This window comes from Microcebus murinus, chromosome 8 (assembly GCF_040939455.1).
Source record: "Microcebus murinus isolate Inina chromosome 8, M.murinus_Inina_mat1.0, whole genome shotgun sequence".
Taxonomy (NCBI): domain Eukaryota; kingdom Metazoa; phylum Chordata; class Mammalia; order Primates; family Cheirogaleidae; genus Microcebus; species Microcebus murinus.
Genome location: NC_134111.1, coordinates 88303351 through 88323617, shown reverse-complemented (window position 1 = coordinate 88323617; position 20267 = coordinate 88303351). Strand labels below are relative to the sequence as shown.

Sequence of the window (20267 nt, the reverse complement as noted above, 5' to 3'; positions counted from 1 at the left end):
GAGCCATCAGAGGCCACAGCTGGCTGCTGCCCTCCATGTCTGCCCTGGGCAGGGAGCTGAGGCAGACTCAGTCCTCTTTGCCGAAGGCCGTGGTCGCGGAGAGGGGCCAGGCCGGGAATCAGGCAGTGAGGAGCGCTTTCCATGGTGAAGCGTGGGCCGGCAGAAGCAGTGGTTGTAGATGCTTGTTGGAAGGGCCCTTAAAAACAGGAAAGCCTTGGTTTTCCTGGGCAAAGTAAAAGATCAGCCAAACTGAAACCTCGGCTCTCTATGCACGCGACGTGGGAGGTTTTTGCGTTGTACAGAGAAAAACAAAGCTGGGAGCGTGGGGCTGCAGACGAGGCTCACCCCAGGTTCCCACGGGAGGTGTGCGTGGGCGAGGGGCGGGCGCAGCGCAGTGGCCCGAGGCTCAGGTCTGGACACTGCCTGTGTTGTCCATGACGTCTCTTTGGAGCACGGCCGCACCTGCTGGCTTACATCCTGCCTGAGGCTGCTTTCGTGCCGCGGTGGCAGAGTAGGGTGGTTGGGACTGAGACTGGGGGGCCAGCAGGCCTGAAACATTTACTCTGGCCATCTACAGAGAAAAGCTGCCGGCCCTAGGGCAGGAGGTCCCTTAGGAGCGTTTGCATTCCAACTTTGAAGAATGTCGTCTCACCCAAGACAGAATGATGCTCCATAGCCTCGATGAGACGTAAGTGAAGCCCGAGACACCGATTTCTCATTTTCTCTCCTTACCCCGCCCCTCCCAATCCAGCTATCGCACTCCTCAAGGACCAGGAGCCAGGGGCCTTCATCATCCGTGACAGCCACTCCTTCCGCGGGGCCTATGGGCTGGCCATGAAGGTGTCTTCGCCCCCTCCGACCATCATGCAGCAGAATAAAAAAGGTAAGCTCACGTCCCAGCACAGAGCTGAGGACAGTGTCGAACCTGAGGTTTGGGGAGGCCCTGGGTGCTGAGCAGGATGCTATTGTCATGGGACTCTGGAAGAGCGTGCCTTGGGCTTGGTGACAGTTGGGGTCGGAGACCAGGGAGGCAGGACTGCTGGGCTGTGTTTCCTGAGTACTGAGAGAGGGGCAGGGGTCTCTCTATTCCACGGGGTTCAACCCTTTCTCCCTCCCTGGCCCTGCACATTGGAGAAGCTAAGAGGCAGTATTGGAGGTGGCGGGAGGAAGCCACGAGAAGTGACCGGGTCCTCATTTCCTTCTCTTCATCCCAGGAGACATGACCCATGAGCTGGTGAGGCATTTCCTGATAGAGACCGGACCCAGGGGAGTCAAGCTGAAGGGGTGCCCCAACGAGCCGAACTTCGGTGAGCTGCCTCCTGCCCCGCTCTGCCTCTGTTGCCTGGCCCAGTCTCTGCCCTGTCCTGGGTCCTCCGGGGTCTGACCCCAAGTTCCACCATGGGCTCTGCCTGTGCCCCTTGTCATAGACTCAGCAGAGAAAATAACAATGGCAGCTTTCCTTCCTCTGCACTGTGGCTCCTTAGCTCTGCCAAATTCCTTTTTGTATTTATTTGTCCTGTCCAAGGAGACTAAGACTTATTATAATTGGAGTAACAATTAGAACAACAGCTGCCTTTACTGACCACCTACCATGTGAAAGTCACCGTCTCAGTGCCTTACACTGCTCTGGTCTCACAACAAGCCTGTATGGTTGGTGCCATCGTCCCCATTTTACACATAAAAACCAAGGTTCTTCGAAGTCAGACTTTACCCAAGAACACATAGATAAGTGACTGAGCTGGGATTTGATCCCACGACTCTCTGATACGTCTAAGGCACTGCTCTGAGAGGGGCCCCAATAACTGGAGGGACTTAGGGGAGATGTTAGGAGGAACTTTCTGCAGAGGCAAGTTGTCAGGTAACCCTGTGACTGCTAGGTGAGCCTTTGGAATCTTTCCTCTTGAATCTTGCTAAAACAGAGTGGGTGAATTTTTTACTTTGTTGGTGGCTCAGGGGAGAGGTGGCTGTTACGTGTGGTGGGTGGGAGTGGGGTCCCCTCACTGCTTCCAGTCGCGCTCCCCTGACGCAGTCTCCCTCCTGCAGGCTCCCTGTCTTCCCTGGTCTACCAGCACTCCATCATCCCGCTGGCTCTGCCCTGCAAGCTGGTCATTCCCAACCGAGGTAGGGACGAGAGACTCCTGCTCACCAAACACACCTTGCACCGGCGTCCTTCGCGTCTCAGCCCTGCCCACTGCTCCGGAGCATGGACCAGGGTGGGAGGATGTGGGTTATTTTGCCAATCTGGGGAAACTCAAAACAACTCTCCTTTTTTTTTCCCATTAAAAAAAAAGAGGAAGAAAAAGTTCATTAAAAAGCTGAACTCCAGGAACATACATAAGTTGACTTGCCAGATTGTTCTGAAAAATCCTCTGCAGGCTTCAAGAAATTCATATTGAATCCTCAGGCTAAGCCTCACCCCATGGGAGGCATTAGAAGTCGGAGGCAGTCAGGAGAGGGCCGAGCCTGGAGGATGAGGCGGGCATCAGTGGGAAGAGGGAGGAGGATGCAGGTGCAGGTGATAAGGGTCGGTGTGGACAGAGAGGAGCGAGCTCCAGGGACCTTTCAGAGAAGGTGGCTGGGCTCCGCATGGCATGGGAGGGAAAGGGCAGGGCCCCTTTCCCTGGAATTTCTAGTCGGTGTGTCTGGGAGGTTGTGCTGTGACTTAGGGGACATGGGTGGAGCAAGTACTCTTTTGACTGTGGGAAGTTTGAACAGGACCCATGAGCATGAGGACACACAGGACAGAATTTGAGTGAGACAGCAGGGCCAGTGCGGGAGAGTTCAGCGTCCCTCATAGAGGTGTGCCGGCCCGGGAGGGTGGCAGATAATCACTCAGAACTCCCCCCAGCTCAGGCCTCTATCGCCCAGTCCCCAAGCATGCAGGCCACCCCTGGGGTCACGATGCCTGGCCCTAGTGCAAGGTGTAGGCACTGGGGGCTGGGCTGCTTCTCTGCGCCCGAGGGTCTGGCCCTGGGGCTGTCTCCAGTCTCTCTTGGAGCTCCTGGAGTTATGCCCACATGTGAAACCTCAGATACTATTTGACAATTTCTATTTATCAAGTTCCATTCATTCAATTATTAATGCTAATTGACTAATATTATTATTTTAAAAGTTCAAATACAACTTAAAGAGAATTGTTAGCCACACAGATTTAGATACTAATTGAATTATATTTCTATGGGATTTACCATAGTAGTTCAGCAATTAAAAAAACATTTGATATTTAAATTGTATAAATCAGTGGTTCTCAAAGTATGGTCCCCAGGCTAGCTGCTTCAGCATCCCCTGGGTACTTGTTAAAAGTGCAAATATTCTCAGGCTGACCCAATCAGAAACTCTGGATTGGGCTAGAAATCTGTATTTTACCAAGTCTGCACACCAAAGTCTGAGAAACACTGGTATAAACAATACTCAATTCTTATTTTTTTTCTGAATTTCTTTTTTTTAAAAATTAACATATAGTTGACAAAAATTATATCAGGTTTGGCATTCAATATGACGTTTCAATATATGTACATTGTGACATGGTAAAATCAAGCTATTATGACCATTGCTCAATTATTAATATTGAAAGTATAGTTATGTTGCATCAATGGTTTATTGAATTAGGGCACTTATTGATCTACACAAAGACATATCAATGCAAAATAGCAACAGCAACACCAATTGCCTCTTGAAGGCTTGCTTTTTGCTAAGCACTGGGCTAAAAACTCTCCTACATAGAGTGTCTCAAACACTCAGTGACATGGCTACCATTGTCATCATCTCTGTTTTATGGATACTTAGCAAGTGGTGGGGTGAGGGTTTGAGCTCAGCTCTGCTGGACTCCAGGGCTCTCAACCAGCGTGCTGGATACTTAATCGTTCGACATTCGTGCTGAGCCTGCCACAGGGCTGACGGCCAGGGCCTGCTATGAACAGCAGTGTCCCTTGCCCGAGCTATTTGCAGAGCTTGCCTTAGGCCCAGCCAAACCTGTGCTTCTTTCCAGCTCTAGGGTTTTAATTCCAGCTGAATTTTTGTCTCAGACCCCACAGATGAATCGAAAGATAGCTCTGGCCCTGCTAACTCAACCGCCGACCTGCTGAAGCAAGGGGCAGGTGAGTAGTCACCTGAGACTGGATCCCTGCCCGGGCCTTTCTTTCTGAACCCCTCCCACCCTGACCCCTCCTGCAGGTGCAGGCTGGATGTTTCTCTCAGAGCCAAACGTCTCTGGGCAGATCACATTTCTGTGTGCAGATGCCTTGGCCCAAGGCTGGCCTGAAATTCACCTGCTACCTTCTCCCTGAGGAATGGACCTGGGGTCTTGTCCCCGCCTACCCCAGCGATCATGACTCCTCCTTGGGTTGATTTCTTCCAGCCTGCAACGTGCTCTTTGTTAACTCTGTGGACATGGAGTCCCTCACTGGGCCCCAGGCCATCTCCAAAGCCACATCTGAGACATTGGCTGCTGACCCCACACCAGCTGCCACCATCGTTCACTTCAAGGTCTCTGCCCAGGGAATCACTCTGACTGACAACCAGAGAAAGTAAGACTCCTCTCCCTGTGTCTGTGTTGGGCTCTCCTTCATGTGACCCACTCACCCACCCATCTACCCACGGATCCATCCCTTGCACCCATCTACTCACCTACCCACCCATCCATCTATCTTGCATCCATCTTCTACCTACCTGTTACTCACCCATCCATCCATCCATCCACTTGCTCACCCTCTTGCCAGTTGATCCATCCATCCCTGCATCCATTCAACCCCCATCTACCCTCCCCACCCATCTGTCCCTTCATCCATCTGTGTCTCTACCCATGTATCCATCCACCCACCCATCCACCCTTTTACCAGGATCCACCTGCATCAGCTGTACAGCTGTAAACACAACAGTTACTAAGCCCCTGCTTCCTCGGAGCAGAGCCTTCCTCTTGGACTCTCTCCTAAGTGTCCCAGCCCCTTTCCTTCCTCCAGGGCCCCCTCCCCCATTTCTCATTCCTCAGTGCCAGTTTCTTCCTTCCTTTCCCAGCCTCAAGCATTTGGGACATGTCCCTATGGCACATCTGTCTGTGTCTGTCCCCAGTGAGCAGCTTAGGCCATCTTGCATAAGCGACAGGCTGCGTGACCCATGACAGCCACAGGTGGTAGAGAGGTGACCTGAGCTGTTGTGGAAGGAGGGGAGAGGCAGTCACTTGGGTGCTCATTCTCTGTTTCTCTGATCTTTGTACGGCAGGCTCTTCTTCAGACGACACTACCCCCTCAACACTGTCACCTTCTGTGACCTGGATCCACAGGAAAGAAAGTAAGTGCCTTGCCTCCCACCCAGCTCTGTAACACTGAAGTCTGTGTGCAGGTGTGAGTGTGTGGGTGCATGCGTGCATGTGTGTGCGGGTGCGTGCGTGCATGTGTGTACACGTGCATTCCTGGTTCAGCTGGAAGAACTGCCTGTGTGTGAGGAGTGGTGTGGGGTGTCTTTTGAGTCGTCCCACCTCAGATACGGAGACCCTCCTGGGGACTCAGTGCCCACTTCCACCCCTCTGCCTGTCTCCGACCCTGCATGTGCTTTGCTGCACGTTGGGGAGGGCACCTGGGAGGCCCCAGGGTTCTCTCCGCCTTGATGCCCCCACGTGATCTTGGGAGGCTCCTGTGCCCGGGAATGGGGCACTTCTGCCTCCTGCAGAAGGTGTGGCGGGGCAGGCTGGGCTCCCGGGGAGGGAATCGCGATTCACCTGTGATTTACCCTGCGCTGTCCTCTCCACAGGTGGATGAAAACAGAGGGAGGCGCCCCTGCTAAGTAAGTGTGGCTTCTTTACCCCGCCCGGCGGGCCTTGGTCCTCCCTGTAGAGGGGAGCAGGGGGCAGGTTTAGGATCCAGGGCCAGGCGGGTAGGGGGATGGCAAAGAAGACCTTTGTGTCGAGGTCACTCAGTTTTGGAGAAAAGCTTGACAAGGCAGCCAGGCCTTTAGCCACCTTCTCAGATCAGAACCAGCAGGGATCCTGGGAAGTGGATAGAAAACTGAGTTTTGTGAGAGGTGATGGCCTTTGGGAACAGTGTGTTTAAATGATCTTTTCTGCCCAAATCTTTGCTGCTTTTATTCCTGTTTTTGCTTTCCTGTTGGGCTTCTGTGTGTCTCGTGGCTGGGCTAGACGAGAATGTGGGCACCCATTTCTGAGTTCTGGGGGTGGCCCTGGGACGTGTGGGTGTCCTTCCATCTATTCAGCATATCCTACGTGCAGCTTAGGAGCTCAGAGCTGCCCAGGATCCCGACTCCACCCTCAGGAGGCCCACCGGCACAGCAGATAAGACAAGCGTATAGGCCAGGTGCGGTGGCTCACGCCTATAATCCTAGCATTCTGGGAGGCCAAGGTGGGCAGATTGCTGGAGGTCAGGAGTTCGAAATCAGCCTGAGCAAGAGCAAGACCCCATCTCTACTATAAATAGAAAGAAATTAATTGGCCAACTAATATATATAGAAAAAATTAGCCAGGCATGGTGATACATGCCTGTAGTCCCAGCTACTCGGGAGGCTGAGGCAGGAGTATTGCTTGAGCCCAGGAGTTTGAGGTTGCTGTGAGCTAAGCTGATACCTCAGCACTCACTCTAGCCTGGGCAACAAAGTGAGACTCTGTCTCAAAACAAAAAAAAAAAGACAAGTGTATAAACAGCACTAGATGTTTCTGTGGTTTCCAAACTGTGTTGCAAGGAACCCTGGGACCCTCGGGTTGCAGCTTAGCTGCTCAGACAGGAAGGAAAACCCTGTTACTATTATCACCAGGATTTTCTCAGTATCACAAACCCCAAACCCTAAAGTGGGTAAATATTGTGCTTTTGGATTGATACATTTGTAGCCATAAAATACTTCTTTCACCTTTATATATTTGGACTTCATACAAGATTGCTTTGGAAAAAGAAAACTTTCACTGTTATTTTAAAAAGAAAGCATTGCTGGGTGAGACGGGCAGGAAGTGCAGCTCCCTCTGGGCACCAGAGCAGGAAAGCATGTCCATCCACCAGGGAGAAGGTGGGAGAGGTTTGGGGAAAGAACAGATATTTTTAAGTGGATCTTAAAAGACAGGTACAATTTGGGACGGGTCAACACTCCCAAAATGAGTGTGGGAGGAGGAGAGAGACTGTTTTGGGGGGAGGGGCTCACAGCAAGCCCCCTGCAGGCAGGAGCATGTGTGGCTCCTGGGAGGCTGATACCTATCTGTTGGATGAAGAAATGAGAGGACAGAGGCTAGGTTGGGGAGAGTTAGGAGGAGGCTGCAGGGAGGCCACCTCAGCCAGAATGCATGGGACGGTACTAGCAGTCTGTCGCATGATCAGCCGTGGGGGTTTCAGAGGGGCCACGTGGGATGGAGGGGTCCTCAAGGACTCCAGTCCTGGCGTCTCCTTGTGTCCCTGCCGGCCAAGCGGGCAGCCAGAACTTCGTGTTTGAAGGTGCTCGGGCTCCCCTCTCCATGAGGGGGAGAGGTGTCAGCAACAGAAGGGAGCTGGGCCCCAGGCCTGGAAATCCCTCTTTTTCCCCTTCAGGAGCTGCTCTTGGGCTGAGCTTCCTGAGGGGGGGCCTAGATGGGTGGGGCAGAAGCTGCAGGGACAGGCTCAGGGGACAGAGGCCTTGAGTGTGGCCGGTGAGGGACTAGGGCGAGGCGAGTGTGGCATAAGCTCTCAGGCCTGCTCTCTGGCCTTGGCTCCCTTTCTTGCCCGGACCCGCCCCGCCCCCAGGCAGGTGACAGCGCTGGGTGACTGTTGGTCCAGGCCCTGGGAGCCTTGGAGCTCCAAGGAGATAAGCAGAAGGGAGAGCAGGTGTGCTCAGGGCCAGCGCAGCAGCTGGGAGGTGCCCGTCGCTCCTCCCGACCCCCCCAATGCCCCCTCCCCCAGTGCAGGGCCTGAGCCAGCCCAGGAAAGGAGGTGCTGGGGGTCGCTCTGTGGACCCCGCTTCTCCCACCCAGGCGTTTCCCCAGGCCTTTGGGCCTGTGTCCAGGGTCCCTGAAACAAAGCTGTGAGAGCAGAGCTGTAGGACATACAGGGCTTTGTGTGTGTGTGTGTGTGTGTGTGTATGTGTTTGGGGGAGTGCATGTGTGTATGGCATGTATAGTGTGCATATGTGTGTGGGATGTGTGCATGTGGTGGGTATGTATGTGTAGCATGTGTGTGCATAGTGTATGTGTTGTGTGTGTATATATGTGTGCATGTGCGTGGTGTGGTATGTGTTACGTGTGTGCTGTGTGTATGTGCTATGCGTGGTGTGTATATGTATGATATGTGTTTGGTATGTATGTATCACATGTGTGGTCTGTGTGTGGTATGTATGGTGTGCGTGATATGTATGTGCTGTATGTGTTGTGTATCAGTGTGGTGTGTATGTGTGAGGGGTGTGTAGTGTATATAGGTGTATGTGTGTGTTGTCATTGTGTGTGGTGTGTGTATATGTGTATTATGTGTGGCGTGGTATGTATGCGTGTGTTGTGTATGTGTGTGGTGTGTGCGTGCATGCAAAAAGACACAGCAGCCAGCAGAACCCAACCTTGCTAATTGTGGCTGCCAAGTTCCAGTCCTAGGGAGAGGGGTTTCCATCGGAATCTCCAGCTGTCCTGATTTCCCCATCTCACTGTAATTAGCAACACGGCGGCTGGGAGGGGACCTGGGCTCACATTCTGTTCTCTGCCCTCGTATTTTTAACTCTGTTTTGCAGAGGGAATGCTGGGTCACTCCAGTCGCGGTGCGGGTGGGGCACGAGTGTGGGGGATGGGTGTGGGGTCCACCTCCTTTCCTACTCTCTGGGATTCCAGGCCTCTCGAGCACAGGAAGAGTAAGTGTGCATGTGTGAGGGGTGACCCGCTTGTCCTTTTGTGTCCTTCTGACCTCGTGGTGTCTGGGGAGGCCAAGCCCTTTGCAGGCAGACGGCATTGCGCCGTGTGTAGGAACAGTCAGTACGGGTGGGGCTGGGGTGGGCAGGAGAGAAGCCTGTCCGGGAATGTTCCCGTTTTATTTTGGTCTCCTCCCCACCCTTCACTGTCCGGTCCTATCACTCATCTCCAGCTCCCCTCCCACCCCTCGAAGTGGGACTCTGTAGTCGGGCTGGAGAGGGGTGTCTCTCACGGTCTCTCTCACGCCCGCCCCTCCCGCCCCCACAGGCTCTTTGGCTTCGTGGCCCGGAAGCAGGGCAGCACCACGGACAACGCCTGCCACCTCTTCGCGGAGCTCGACCCCAACCAGCCAGCCTCTGCCATTGTCAACTTCGTCTCCAAGGTCATGCTGAGTGCCGGCCAGAAGAGATGAGCCCACCCCTTGCCCTGGGCCAGTGCAGTGGGGACGGGGCCCATGGGGAGGGGACCCAGGAATCCTGACCACCCTTGAATCCAGAAGGAGGACTTTGGGCCAAGTTTGGAGAAGGAGAGAAGAAAGTGCAACGTGGGGAGAGGGAAGTGAATTGCAGAGGGGAGGGGGGAAGAGAGGGAGACCGAAGGAGAAAGATGGCGGAGAAGAACTCAGATTCCCCTGGGTGATGGAAATTTCAAAAACCCAAAGCCTCCAAAACTAACCAGGTCCCCCTAATTCCCCCTTCCCCTTCCTAGAGGAGAAGGAACAAGCCTCCTTGGGGATCCATATGTTTGGGGGAATGGAAAAGCCCCGTCTTCCTAACCCAACTGCTTTGCAAGGAGAAATCAAGCTTTTTCTGGCCACCTAGGGTAGGTTGTCAAACCAAACAGAACCAGCGTGGGACATCAAGCGGGAGAACTTTCTGTTTTGAAAGTATCTCAGACCCAGGGCACCTCAGGTCTCTTCGCTGTGCCTCTGATGTATTGTGTGTGGGAGTGTGTCTGCACCCACACTTCACGTGCTGATTCATACTTGCCTCTGTCGGCTAGAATTATGAACGGCTGTCCTCGTCTGTGTCCCATGTGTTTGCAGACACAATGTCCAAAGAAGGTTAGGGTGTTAGGGGTGACAGGGCAGCAGGAAGGGACAGAAACCCTCTTTTGCAGGAGCACCCAAGCTGTGAGTGACAGGGGCTCTCTCTCCTGGTCCCTGCACCTGCACTCTTGTGGCCCTTGGTGCCACCAGCCTTTCTCCTCCACAAAGACCCCAGCGGGAGTGGGGGTGGCCGCCCCTGCAGCTTACCCCGTTCTGCCTTAACTGGGGGGTGGGAGCTTTGGCTTGAGGAGGTGAGGATATGTGTGTCCGTGGCCTTGGGGAAGAGCTCTGCCAGGAAGGACAGCTGCTGAGCTCGGACACCTGCCCTGAGGTGCGCAGCCAGTGGCAAGGACGGTGGGTCGCCCCCGCTGGTGCCCTGGACTTTGCCTTAGCCCCCACCTCGCAGCCCCGTTCTTGGGTGTCATGCCCCAGAACCAGCCTTATCTCAGACTTGCTTATCTGCATGATGCCTTTTTGGGGTCTGGAGAGCGAGCCTTCCTGCTCTGCCCTGCCCTATTCTGTCTGTCCTGCAGGGTCCCCCTGCTGGGGTTCATCCTGGGAACCTGTTTTCTGCTCAGCGAGGCCCAGGGGAGGAGCCTGTAGTCTTTTTCCTCCCCTCGGTACATGTTCTGGGGTCCGACTTCAGCAGGCCCCCCTCCGCTGGGCTGCCCAGGGTGACATCAGCAGAGGTCCTGGGGCTGCTACCTGTGTGCCACGTGGCCTACCTACAATGCCAAAGCCTCACTGTTCCCCCTGCTGCCTTGGTTTCCCCAGCTGAGCCACACTGCCCATGCAGAAGAGGGCAGAAGACATGCATTTGGGCCAAAGGGCCTAGGGCCGATTTGGGCAGTTGGGAAAAACCCTGACCACCACCCAAAGACACTAAGCCAGAATGGAAAATTCACCAGGACTCCATGCTTAAGCCTAGAGGGGTCCCCTAGAGAGAGGCATTGTACTGATATTATAAATATATATAATATATACATGAGACATACTGACAGAATCTGTAAGCTAATAAAATATAAGAAAAGGTAAAAAAAATAATAGGTAAATTGACAAGAAGTATTTATTGTTTTCCCATATTGCTTTACTGCCTTCCCTGGGCATAAACCAATTCTCATCCCTTTTTATATGTCTAAGGAAAGCCTGAAACATAGGGGGCCTTTATTCTTGGAGCAGCCAGGGGTCCCCTGGCCCTGGCCTTCCCTAGACTTTGTCTGGGCTCAGTGCTGGGGTGGGGGAGCTGCACATGTTCCACCTGTTTGGCCCCCTCATTTTCTGGCCGACCAGCGGCCGGGCGGTCAGCTCCCAGGACGTGAGTGTGTGTGCGTGTGGGACGTGACTGTGTGGCACGCAGGGCTGTGTGTGCATCTTTTGTGTTTTTTCTCCTCCAAGGAGCTGGATCAGAGTGGATATTCTGTTTCAGGGAGTTGGAAAGGACGGTGGGGAGAAGGCGGTGGGGAGCAGGGGCTGAGGCCCCACCGGCCGCTACTTCCCCAAGAGTGAAATCTCATGCCTGGTGACCGAGGTCCCTCCAAAGTGCTCTTCCTTCTGAGATATTCAAGCCCCAAACCTGGGTTTCCCCCTCTCCTCGTTCCCTTGCTAACCCCAGATCTCTTCCAAGATGGAAGGAGATGTATGTTACCCCTTCCTTTGTAAATATCTTCACCCCCCCACTGGACAGCCGGGGGGCCACCTCCTGGGTGGGAAGTTCTCTCCACACTTGCGGCTGGATGGGGCGACAGACCCCTCGGTAGCCAGACTCAGCCCGGGACTGAGTCTGGGATCAGCCTTCACACCCACGTCCTCCCACCACCGCCCCCACAGCCACCCCGCAGGCACGGCCGCCCCTCCACGCCAGGCCTGAGCCGCGTGTGACCCCGCGGGAGGACCCAGGTCAGTGCTGGAACCTGGTAACTCTCTCCCAGCATCCCTCTGGAAGGAGCCGGTTTCTGAGAGTTTGGCCGTGCCGGGAGAAAGACGGGAAGTGTCCCCAGTCTCACCAGAGCCCTCTTGTGTCTCACAGGTAGGCGTGCCCCCACGCACACACACCACTCAGCACTGCAGTATATTCTTGCCAAAGATTTCCTTTAAAAGAAAGCACTTTTACTAATTATTGTTATTATTTTATAAGTGTTTATCCTCTTTGTTCCTCTCCCTCCCTCCACCTGTTTTGCTGTTGTTTGTTGTTGAGTCTGTTTGTCAGCCAGGAGAGTGCTGTCTGGTCTTGAGTCCCACCTGGGGGGGGAGGGGCCGGGAGAAGCTGGCAGGAGAGAGCGGGAGAGGCGTGGCCATCCGAGATGCAGCAGTGCAGACCCCGCAGGCTCTGGCCCCAGCCCCAAGGCCCTTGCTGCCACTAGCTGTGCAGCCAGGTGTCTGCCGCAGGCCCCAGCAGGCTCCTGTGGGGTCTGGAGGCAAGAGAGAGAGCAGGAGAGGGACATCTCTAATTCAGCTAGAAGAGGGCCCAGTGAGCTCCATGTGGCTCTTTCCAGGGGGAGCAAGAGGGAAGACTTGGACATGGGAGCAATAGAGAGGCCCCCACCCCCCAACCGTCCATCACAGTGGACGTCCATCACAGTTTACTTCGCCAGGTGTTCAAGGGAGAGACACATCACACCCTAGGTTTGGGAGTGGCCTTTGACCCATCTTATCTGAGCCTCTCCCAGGCAGCTCTGAAAAGCCCGTGGATTCCTTCTCCCCTGGTTTCGAGGAATCCCTGGGTGTGTCAGAGACTGGCCAGGATAGGGGTGGTAGCATCTGGTGGCTTGTGACACAGCAAGAGAACAGCCTGCTGCACACGTGTGATCGTGCCATAAGGGGCTCTCAGGTAGTTGGGGAGTAGGGGAGCCTTTTGCCTCGTGCTGATGGGCCTGTGCAGAGGGGTCGGTGAGTGTGACAGCATCTGTCCTCACTCCGACACTTGTCCACCACCTCTGCCTCGTAGGTCCTCTCCCCCTTCCTAGTTTTTTCCCAGGTTCAGAACCTAGAGTTCAAGTGGGCCAGTGCCCCAGCCAAGGAGCAGCCCACCCCTACCGCCACACTCAGGGTCCTTGAGAAGGCTGGGGGCCTGGGGGCCAGACCCACCTTTTCACCTGGGTCTGGGCCCTAGCATCCTGAGACTCACGTTTCCTCGGCCAGTGGTAACATAGGACGTGTGTGTGTGTGTGTAAGTGTGGATGTACATGTGCACATAGTATTTTTTGCTCATCTCTTTAGGGAACTTGGGGGTGGGGGCTGGAGGTGGTGGGCAGTGGGTGTCACGTCCAAGATCACTCCCCAGCAAGGGGAATCAGGAGGGGAGGCCTGTAGGGCCACTGGTTGGTGCAGTCTCAGTGTTGGGGGCGTCGGGCCGCAGGGCTCAGGCACATCTGTTCCTTCTTGACTCCTCTGTCCTCCAGTGTCCAGAATGTCGGAGGACCTCTGTTTATATCCACACCTGGGCTCTTCCCAACAGCGAAGTTATTGTAGAGGGATGTCTCAAGTTTGTTTTCTAATCAGTGTTAAGCCGTTTGGAACTCTCCTGTGTGTCCGTGTTTGGTGTGTGCGTGTGAACGAGAGAGCACATCAGTGCGTGCATGCTGTGTGTCCCCGTCTCTCTCCTCCCTTCTGACCTGTCATTCAAAATAAATGCAAGGAATTCCTTACACCACCCTCCCTGCGTCCCAGGCCTTCTGCAGGAAAAACAGAATAACCCAGCATCCTCCCCGTGCCCTGGCTGTGTATTTATATAGATGGAAATATACTTTATATTTTGTATCATCCTGCCTATAACCTCCACCACCTTGTATAAACCCTGGTGTATGCTACTTGTCCTGGACATGAATGTATTGTACACTGATGCTGTCCCCCTCCTGTACAGCTGCTTTGTTTCTTTGCGATCCATTGTATGGCTTTATAAATGATAAAGTTAAAGAAAAATCTGTGCTGCTATCTAGCTGTGTTGTTGGACATGGGTATGGTGGGCAAAAAGGGGTCTCTTCCTGACACCAGGTGGGCTTCAATGATGCCTTTGGTGGGCAACTCTCTTCAAATCCTCCCAACAGCTTCTCCACCAGACAGGTCTTGGTAGAAGCAGGAATTTGTCCCCATTACTTGGTTCTGAGTCCACTTAATTCTCAGGCAAGCTGTACCCAAGAGGTGGTGCCACCAGATGCCCCAGGCTTTCATGCTACCAGCTCCAATAGAAGAGGGCTCTTTTATCCTGATGTTTTCAGCAAAAACCTGGGGCAAATCTTATTGGCTCTGATAGGCCCTGCTCAGCTCCTATCATTAACTTGGGACCAATCACTCTATCCAGATCTGGGTTACAAAACTGCCTCTGGAGCCTTCTGAGACCATGAGGACTGAGAATGGGGAGTGTTGGTCCCTGAGGAGCTGAGGTTTATCAGAAGAAAGGGGACAGAGGCTGTTGGGCAAAATCTACAGGTGCCCCTCAGGTGGTACGTGTGTAGCTCGTTCATACACCAGCCCGGTGGTCCTGGGCGAATTCTTTGGAATTCAGAAAGTTTGGGTGTGGTGTGCCATGCACAGCTCAGGGGGTTCTGGGAGACACAGAAACACACAAAGAACGTGGCTGCAGTTCTTCAGTGTGGCTGGGCGGGGGCTCCGATCAGCTGACGCGAGCAGGTGTGGGCTGAGCACCCCTCTGGCCAGCACGGCCCTGTACTGGGGGCAGCTTCTCGCGCGGTTGGGTCTCAGGACTCCCTTATGCTCTTGGGAATTAGGACCCCAAAGAGCATCTGTTTGGATGAGTTAAGTCTTTTGATCTTTGCCACAGTGTAAATATACATTAAAACTGAGAACATTTAAAACATACTGTTCAATTCACTTCCGTGAAAATAAATTCACTACCTGTTAGCATACATAGCATTTTAATGAAAAATAATGATATTTTCCTGAAACAAAAAGGACTGGGTGAGAAGGGTGACATTGCTTTGCATTTCTAAAGGCTTTTCATGTCCGGCCTAGCAGAAGACAGCTGGACCCTCCTCTCTGCTTCCCCAGCCCGTGTGCTGTGATGTCCCACGTCGCGGGCGGCGGGAGAACACTGCACACTTGCGAGAAAACGAGTGGAAAAGACAAACGATGGCTTCACATTATTGAGAAAACAGTTCTGACCTCACAGAACCCCTAAAGGGTCTCAGGAGCCCCCAGGAACCCCAGACCATGCTTTGAAACCTGCTGCTGTCAGGGACACAGGACACGGGAACCTCAGCCCCTGCCTTTGGTGGGGACTTGACATGGGTTACATCCTGCTCTCTGAGGGGCGTTGTCATGCCGAGTCTTCCCAACAGACCCATGAGGTAGGTATTGTTACACATAGGGACAAATCAGGAAACCAAGACTCTGAGAGGTCATGTAGCTTCTAACTGGCAAAGCTATTAGTAGTACTCAGTGTCGTCACTGCTGGTGACGGCTGGCACCCAGACAACATTTGCTAGGTGGCGGAGTCTGTGCTAAGCACGGAGGTGAGTTTTCTCAGGCGCATGCACCTGGGAGAGAAGGGTTATCCTTGTCCTCATTTTGCAGAGGAAGGAACTCAGGTGCAAAAGTTAAGACACTTGCTCAAAATCACACAGCTGGGTGGGTGGGAGGGCTGGGCTATGAACCCAGGCGAGCTGACTTCCCAACCATGCTCTTGCCAGCTCACACCTCTCTCTCTGCCCTCAGAGCCAGCTTTCGTGGGGACACACAGACTCTGGTGGGCGATGGGCAGGTGGGAGACCAAACGAACATGATCGGACAGACAGGTGCTCAGGGCAGGCTGTCAGGCTGGCTTCCCAGGGAGTGGACCAGGGCGCCTGGGTGTGTAAGGGGAGGCAGGGGGTCATCCCGATGCCACGCAGCTGTGGAAGGATGCGGGTCACCGGGCTGGGCCTGGCTCAGGGGAGGAGCATCGGATGAGAGGGACAGGCCCGGGCCTGTGGGCTGAGCTGGCACAGCCTGCCTTTGAGGGAACCCAACAGGGAGGGGGCGGCTGTGCTCCCTGTGCCCGGCCTGGGAGGAGATGGGCCGGGGCTGTGGCAGGAGGCTCCGGGTGAGCGAGGGCAGCTCTCTGACACCTTAGCATAGACGACCCAAAGGACCATTGTGTTTTCTACACCAAGTGTGGCCGGCGCGGTGTCAGCAGCAGCGTCACCTGGTGCGTGTCAGAAGGGCAGGGCCTCTCACCCACCCAGGCCTACAGAGCGGACCCACGTGGTGACTAGATCCCCAGAAATCTGTGTAGGCCGCCTGGCTGTGCGTGTCGTGCGGGACTAGAAGCCACGGCTCAGACGCTCAGCTCAGCATCTCCTCGGCACCCCTGAAACGTCAGGACCCGGAACTCTCTCTGGGTCTCTGCGGGAGACGGGCACCCCGCTGACAAGAGGCTGGTCTGTCTGCTGCCTGGGGCTGGCCTAGGCCAGACAGGGGCGAGTCCTGGCCCAAGTGAGCAGAAACTCTGGGTGTACTAGGTGTGCAGGGTGCGAACAGAGTTGGCCTGGAAAGAGGCAGGGACGACAGCCAAGGGAGGGCAGGAGGGGCAGAGGGATGGTGCTGGGGGGAGAGAGGGCCAGGAGTCTCTCACTTGTCCTCAAATTCAGCTGGAAAGTACGGAAGCCTGGGCCCCACCCCGGAGGTTCTGAGTGAATCAGTCTGGGGTCCAGCCTGGGCGCTGGGATGTTTTCATCACTCCCAGGTGATTCTGCGCACAGCCAGGGCCAAGAACTGCTGTGGGAAACTGCAGATTGGATCCTGCCATGGCGGGCGTGTGTGGGGCATGTCAGGGGAGTGCATTGGACAGGGTGGGGTGCTGAGCAGGTCGGGGAGAAGGTGGAGATGGGAGAAGTCCCCTCTGGACTGGCTTGGGCCCCCGCCTCTCCTTCTGGGGCTGGCAAAATGCTTTCCCCTCCCCTCATGATTGGAGCCTCCTGGTATTTTAATAAATTCCAGGCCTGGATGGGACCTCAAATGTCCCTCTTCCTGCATCCCATCCCGGGGTGTGGGGGGGAGGCTCTCTGAGAAAGGAGGGATGCAGCAGACTCTTCCAGAGACTCACCGCAGGGGGCATGAAGATGCCAGGTGGGGGTGGGGCAGAAGGCCTGGAAGAGGTTGTGTAGACTGGAGCGTTTCAACCCCAGGGGCTCTGCACTATCTCCTCGTGGGTACTGAAATCAAATTCTGCCTTCCTCTTTTAAGCAACTTGATTTTCTGGGATGTTCCCTGTTAGCTGGTAAAAAATGACTGTTTATTAGTGCTTAGCAGTTCACAAGCAGTTCAGAATACGGAGAGGATAGAGCCCATCCTAAAAGCGCTGACAGTAGGTGTGGGACCAGAGACGCGGGTCTGTGCATGTGTGTGCACCCACACACGCTCAGGTGCACACGACACACAGAGGCACACACAGACACACGGACACAAGAGACATGGGCCCTTGGGCTGCGCTGTGTCTCCGTGTAGGCACCTCCTGTTCTACCTCCTACTGCCCAAGCATCCTGGTGCCCAGCCATCTACCTGACACCCAACTGGCTGGTGGGTTTGCTTCAGCAGTTAGGGGGCCATCGCCGAGGCAGGGAGCTTCTCTCACCCTGAGCGACCCCCTGCAACACGGGCAGAGTGGCAGGATCACAGGAGGGGAGAGCTCTGCAGATCAGACCAGCCGAGGGGCCTGGTGCGCACTGGATGTGGGGCGTGGGCGAGCTGGAGTGGGGCGGGGGAGGGTCGGAGCCCCCGAGCACTTGACGTACCTGAGAGCTCTGCTTGCAGAAGACGAGGCCAAGGGAGGACGGGTGTCGGCCTCTGGTGTTTGACGGCCTCTGGGGACAGCAGCATCCTCTGGGCTCCAAATGTAACAGGTGAGAGCTGCGGGGGAGGCCAGAGGCGGGAGGAGCTGCTTGGGATGGAGAGGGGCGCGTTGAGAGGCGTGAGGTCCTGGCCCTGCAGCTGTTGGAGCTGGAGACTGCCACAGGCCCTTCCAGGCCCTGTCCTGGCGTGGCTGCAGGCACATGCTAGCAGAGCCTCCTCGCCCACCTTGAGCCGAGAGTGCAGATGTGGCCGGGCCCTGAGACCCATAGCAGAGCTGCTTGGAACATGACCTTCCTTGAAAGGCACTGGCCTCCGAAGCAGGCGCTCTGGCTCTGGCTCTGGCTTTGCTGGGACCTCAAGAATGTTTCTTCCCTCTTTGGGCCCCAGTTTCCTCATCTGTAAAATGGGATGACACCTACCCCAAGGGCTGGCATGAGCACTGAGACCCCTGGCCCCTAGCATGGCACTCAGCTGCCTGCTGGTCCTGCAGGCCTTTAGGAAGTCTGCACTTCCTTTCCTTTTCTGGTGCCTCTGGCCTCCTCCACACCATTTCCTTAGGCCTCTTGGGAAACTTGGCAGCAGAAAGGAGTTGGAGCAGAAAACCTCCTGAACGATATCGATCTGGCCGGCTCCGGCCTCCAGACCACAGCGCTTGGGGATGGTGGTACCGCCGCCTCCACGGCTCCAGCTTTCATGGGGTTCGAAAGATCATCTCTGGCCATCAAGACAGGATGTCCGGGTTCTGGGCCCCTCCTCTCCATCTCTGCTCCTTTCCCTGACTCCCAGACCGGCCCTGGGAAACCTCCATTCCGGGGAAACTAAGGGGTGCCCTTAAGGCCACCAGCTCTCTCCCAACCCTGGTCCTCCCCCAGCCCATATCCTGTGTTTGTGGAATCTGGCCTGGCCACACTGTCACCCCTCCCTCAGGGCACGAGGGCTGGTCTGGGGCGTCAGGGGCAGGGGCTGCATGGGGCGGGGCGGGAGACCATCAGGAAGGGACAGAAAGAACCTCAGAGCCACGAGCATTAGAGCTGTGGAGACCACAGGCCTACCTTGGGGTAAGCCAATCAATCAATTGCACACATATGTACGGGCACCTACTGTGTACAGGCACTGTGCTTGGCACTGAGCAACACGGGCATGTTTGTTTCTCTTCTGGCACTTTGGGTCTAACGGGAGTGGGGAGAACACGTAAAGAACCAACAGACACATAATCACGCTGTGAGCAGTGCGCTGGAGGAAAGGGATCTCATGCGGTGAGAGTATGGAAGTGGATCCAGGTGGCCGAGGCAGAGAAGAGAAGGTGTCCCTTAGGAAGTCACACATTGGAATGTTAGGGTCCAACGCGGCCAAGAGGGGAGAACAGGCGTTTCAGGCACAGGGAACAGCATGTGAGCTCAGGCCAGGCCCAGGGGCAGGAGGGTCTTGGCATGTCTGAACCCCACCAACACCCCCTTGGCAGCAGGTTTTACAGTTGTAATTTGACATTCATTTAACGGCAAGACAGAATAATGGCTAAATGCACAGGCTGTGGTGTCAGACCACCTGGGTTCAAGGTCTGGCTCCATCCCTACTAGCTGTGTGACCTTGGGCAAGTTGCTTGGCATTGCTGTGCTTCTGTCTCCACATCTGTAAATGCGGGATGATAACAGTAGTACCTAACTCGGAGGGTTGTAGGACTTGAGAGCTTAGACCTGTAAAAACAGCTTGGAACAGCCGCTGGCAGACAGTAAGTGCTCAATAAATGTTAGCTATGCTCATTATTTTTTTATTGAACTTCTTTTTCTTTCTCCCTCACTAGACCATAAAAGTCTAAGCAAGAACAGGGAGCCAGGTCTGCCTGTGCTGCCCCAGCACAGGGTCTGGCCGTGGTAGGCCCTCCTTCCATGTTTGGTGGGGTGGGGAGGTGAGTTCAGGGTCAGTTTGTCCAAAGAGAGCCAGGCGGAGGCTGGGGAGGGTGGGGCCAGAGAGGTTAGGCAGGGCTTGGTTGGTCACAAGAAGGGTTTGGTGTTTGTAGTAAGAGAGTGGAAATGTCTGAAGGTCCTGAATCAAGGGGATGTGGGACCAGGTTGGCATTTTGCAAAGATGACTGGGCTCTTGGTTTCAACATCTGTTGAACCCCAACTGTATGTCAGATGTTGTATTAGATGTCTTATTAAATGTTATCTCATTCATTTCATAAACTCATCCTGGAAAACAGGTACACAGGTAAGGAAACTGAAGCTTAGGAAGATTAAGTAGTTTGCCCAAGACCTCATAGCTGGAAAATGCTACAGAAATGGACTGAAGATCTCTTTAGCTCTGTATCAGTTCACTTTTTATATGAGAGATTTCAAAATCACCAAACGCTTAAATGTGAAAGTTTATTTCTCTCTCAAGTAAAGGCTCTCACTTATATCACAACTCTCCCAATGAAGTTGTTCAGGGACCCAGGGTCCTTCGGTTTTGTTGTTTTGCCATCTTCACTATGTGGTCCATTATGGTTGCTCAGCTCCGGTCATCACGACTGCATTCCAGTCAGAAGAAAGCAGGAAAAGAGGAAGGAAAGGGCATGCCCTTCTCTTTAAGGATATGGAACAT

The 20267-nt window shown here is 54.5% G+C and overlaps 1 protein-coding gene and 1 pseudogene across 9 annotated transcripts in view; both read left to right on the top strand.

The window, feature by feature from the left end:
- Positions 1–9997, top strand: part of TNS1 (tensin 1) — a 182429-nt gene extending 172432 nt beyond the window's left edge. For all 9 annotated transcript variants that reach the window (XM_076005932.1, XM_076005929.1, XM_076005931.1 and 6 more), the window contains 8 exons: positions 752–883; positions 1215–1307; positions 2044–2121; positions 4026–4097; positions 4358–4526; positions 5218–5286; positions 5746–5778; positions 9122–9997. In XM_076005932.1, the coding sequence (XP_075862047.1) occupies positions 752–883; positions 1215–1307; positions 2044–2121; positions 4026–4097; positions 4358–4526; positions 5218–5286; positions 5746–5778; positions 9122–9266 (791 nt within the window). In that variant the 3' untranslated portion in view covers positions 9267–9997. The remainder of the gene's footprint in view (positions 1–751; positions 884–1214; positions 1308–2043; positions 2122–4025; positions 4098–4357; positions 4527–5217; positions 5287–5745; positions 5779–9121) is intronic.
- LOC142872327 (uncharacterized) lies at positions 9995–13487 on the top strand (annotated as a pseudogene).
- The last annotated feature ends 6780 nt before the right edge of the window (positions 13488–20267 follow it).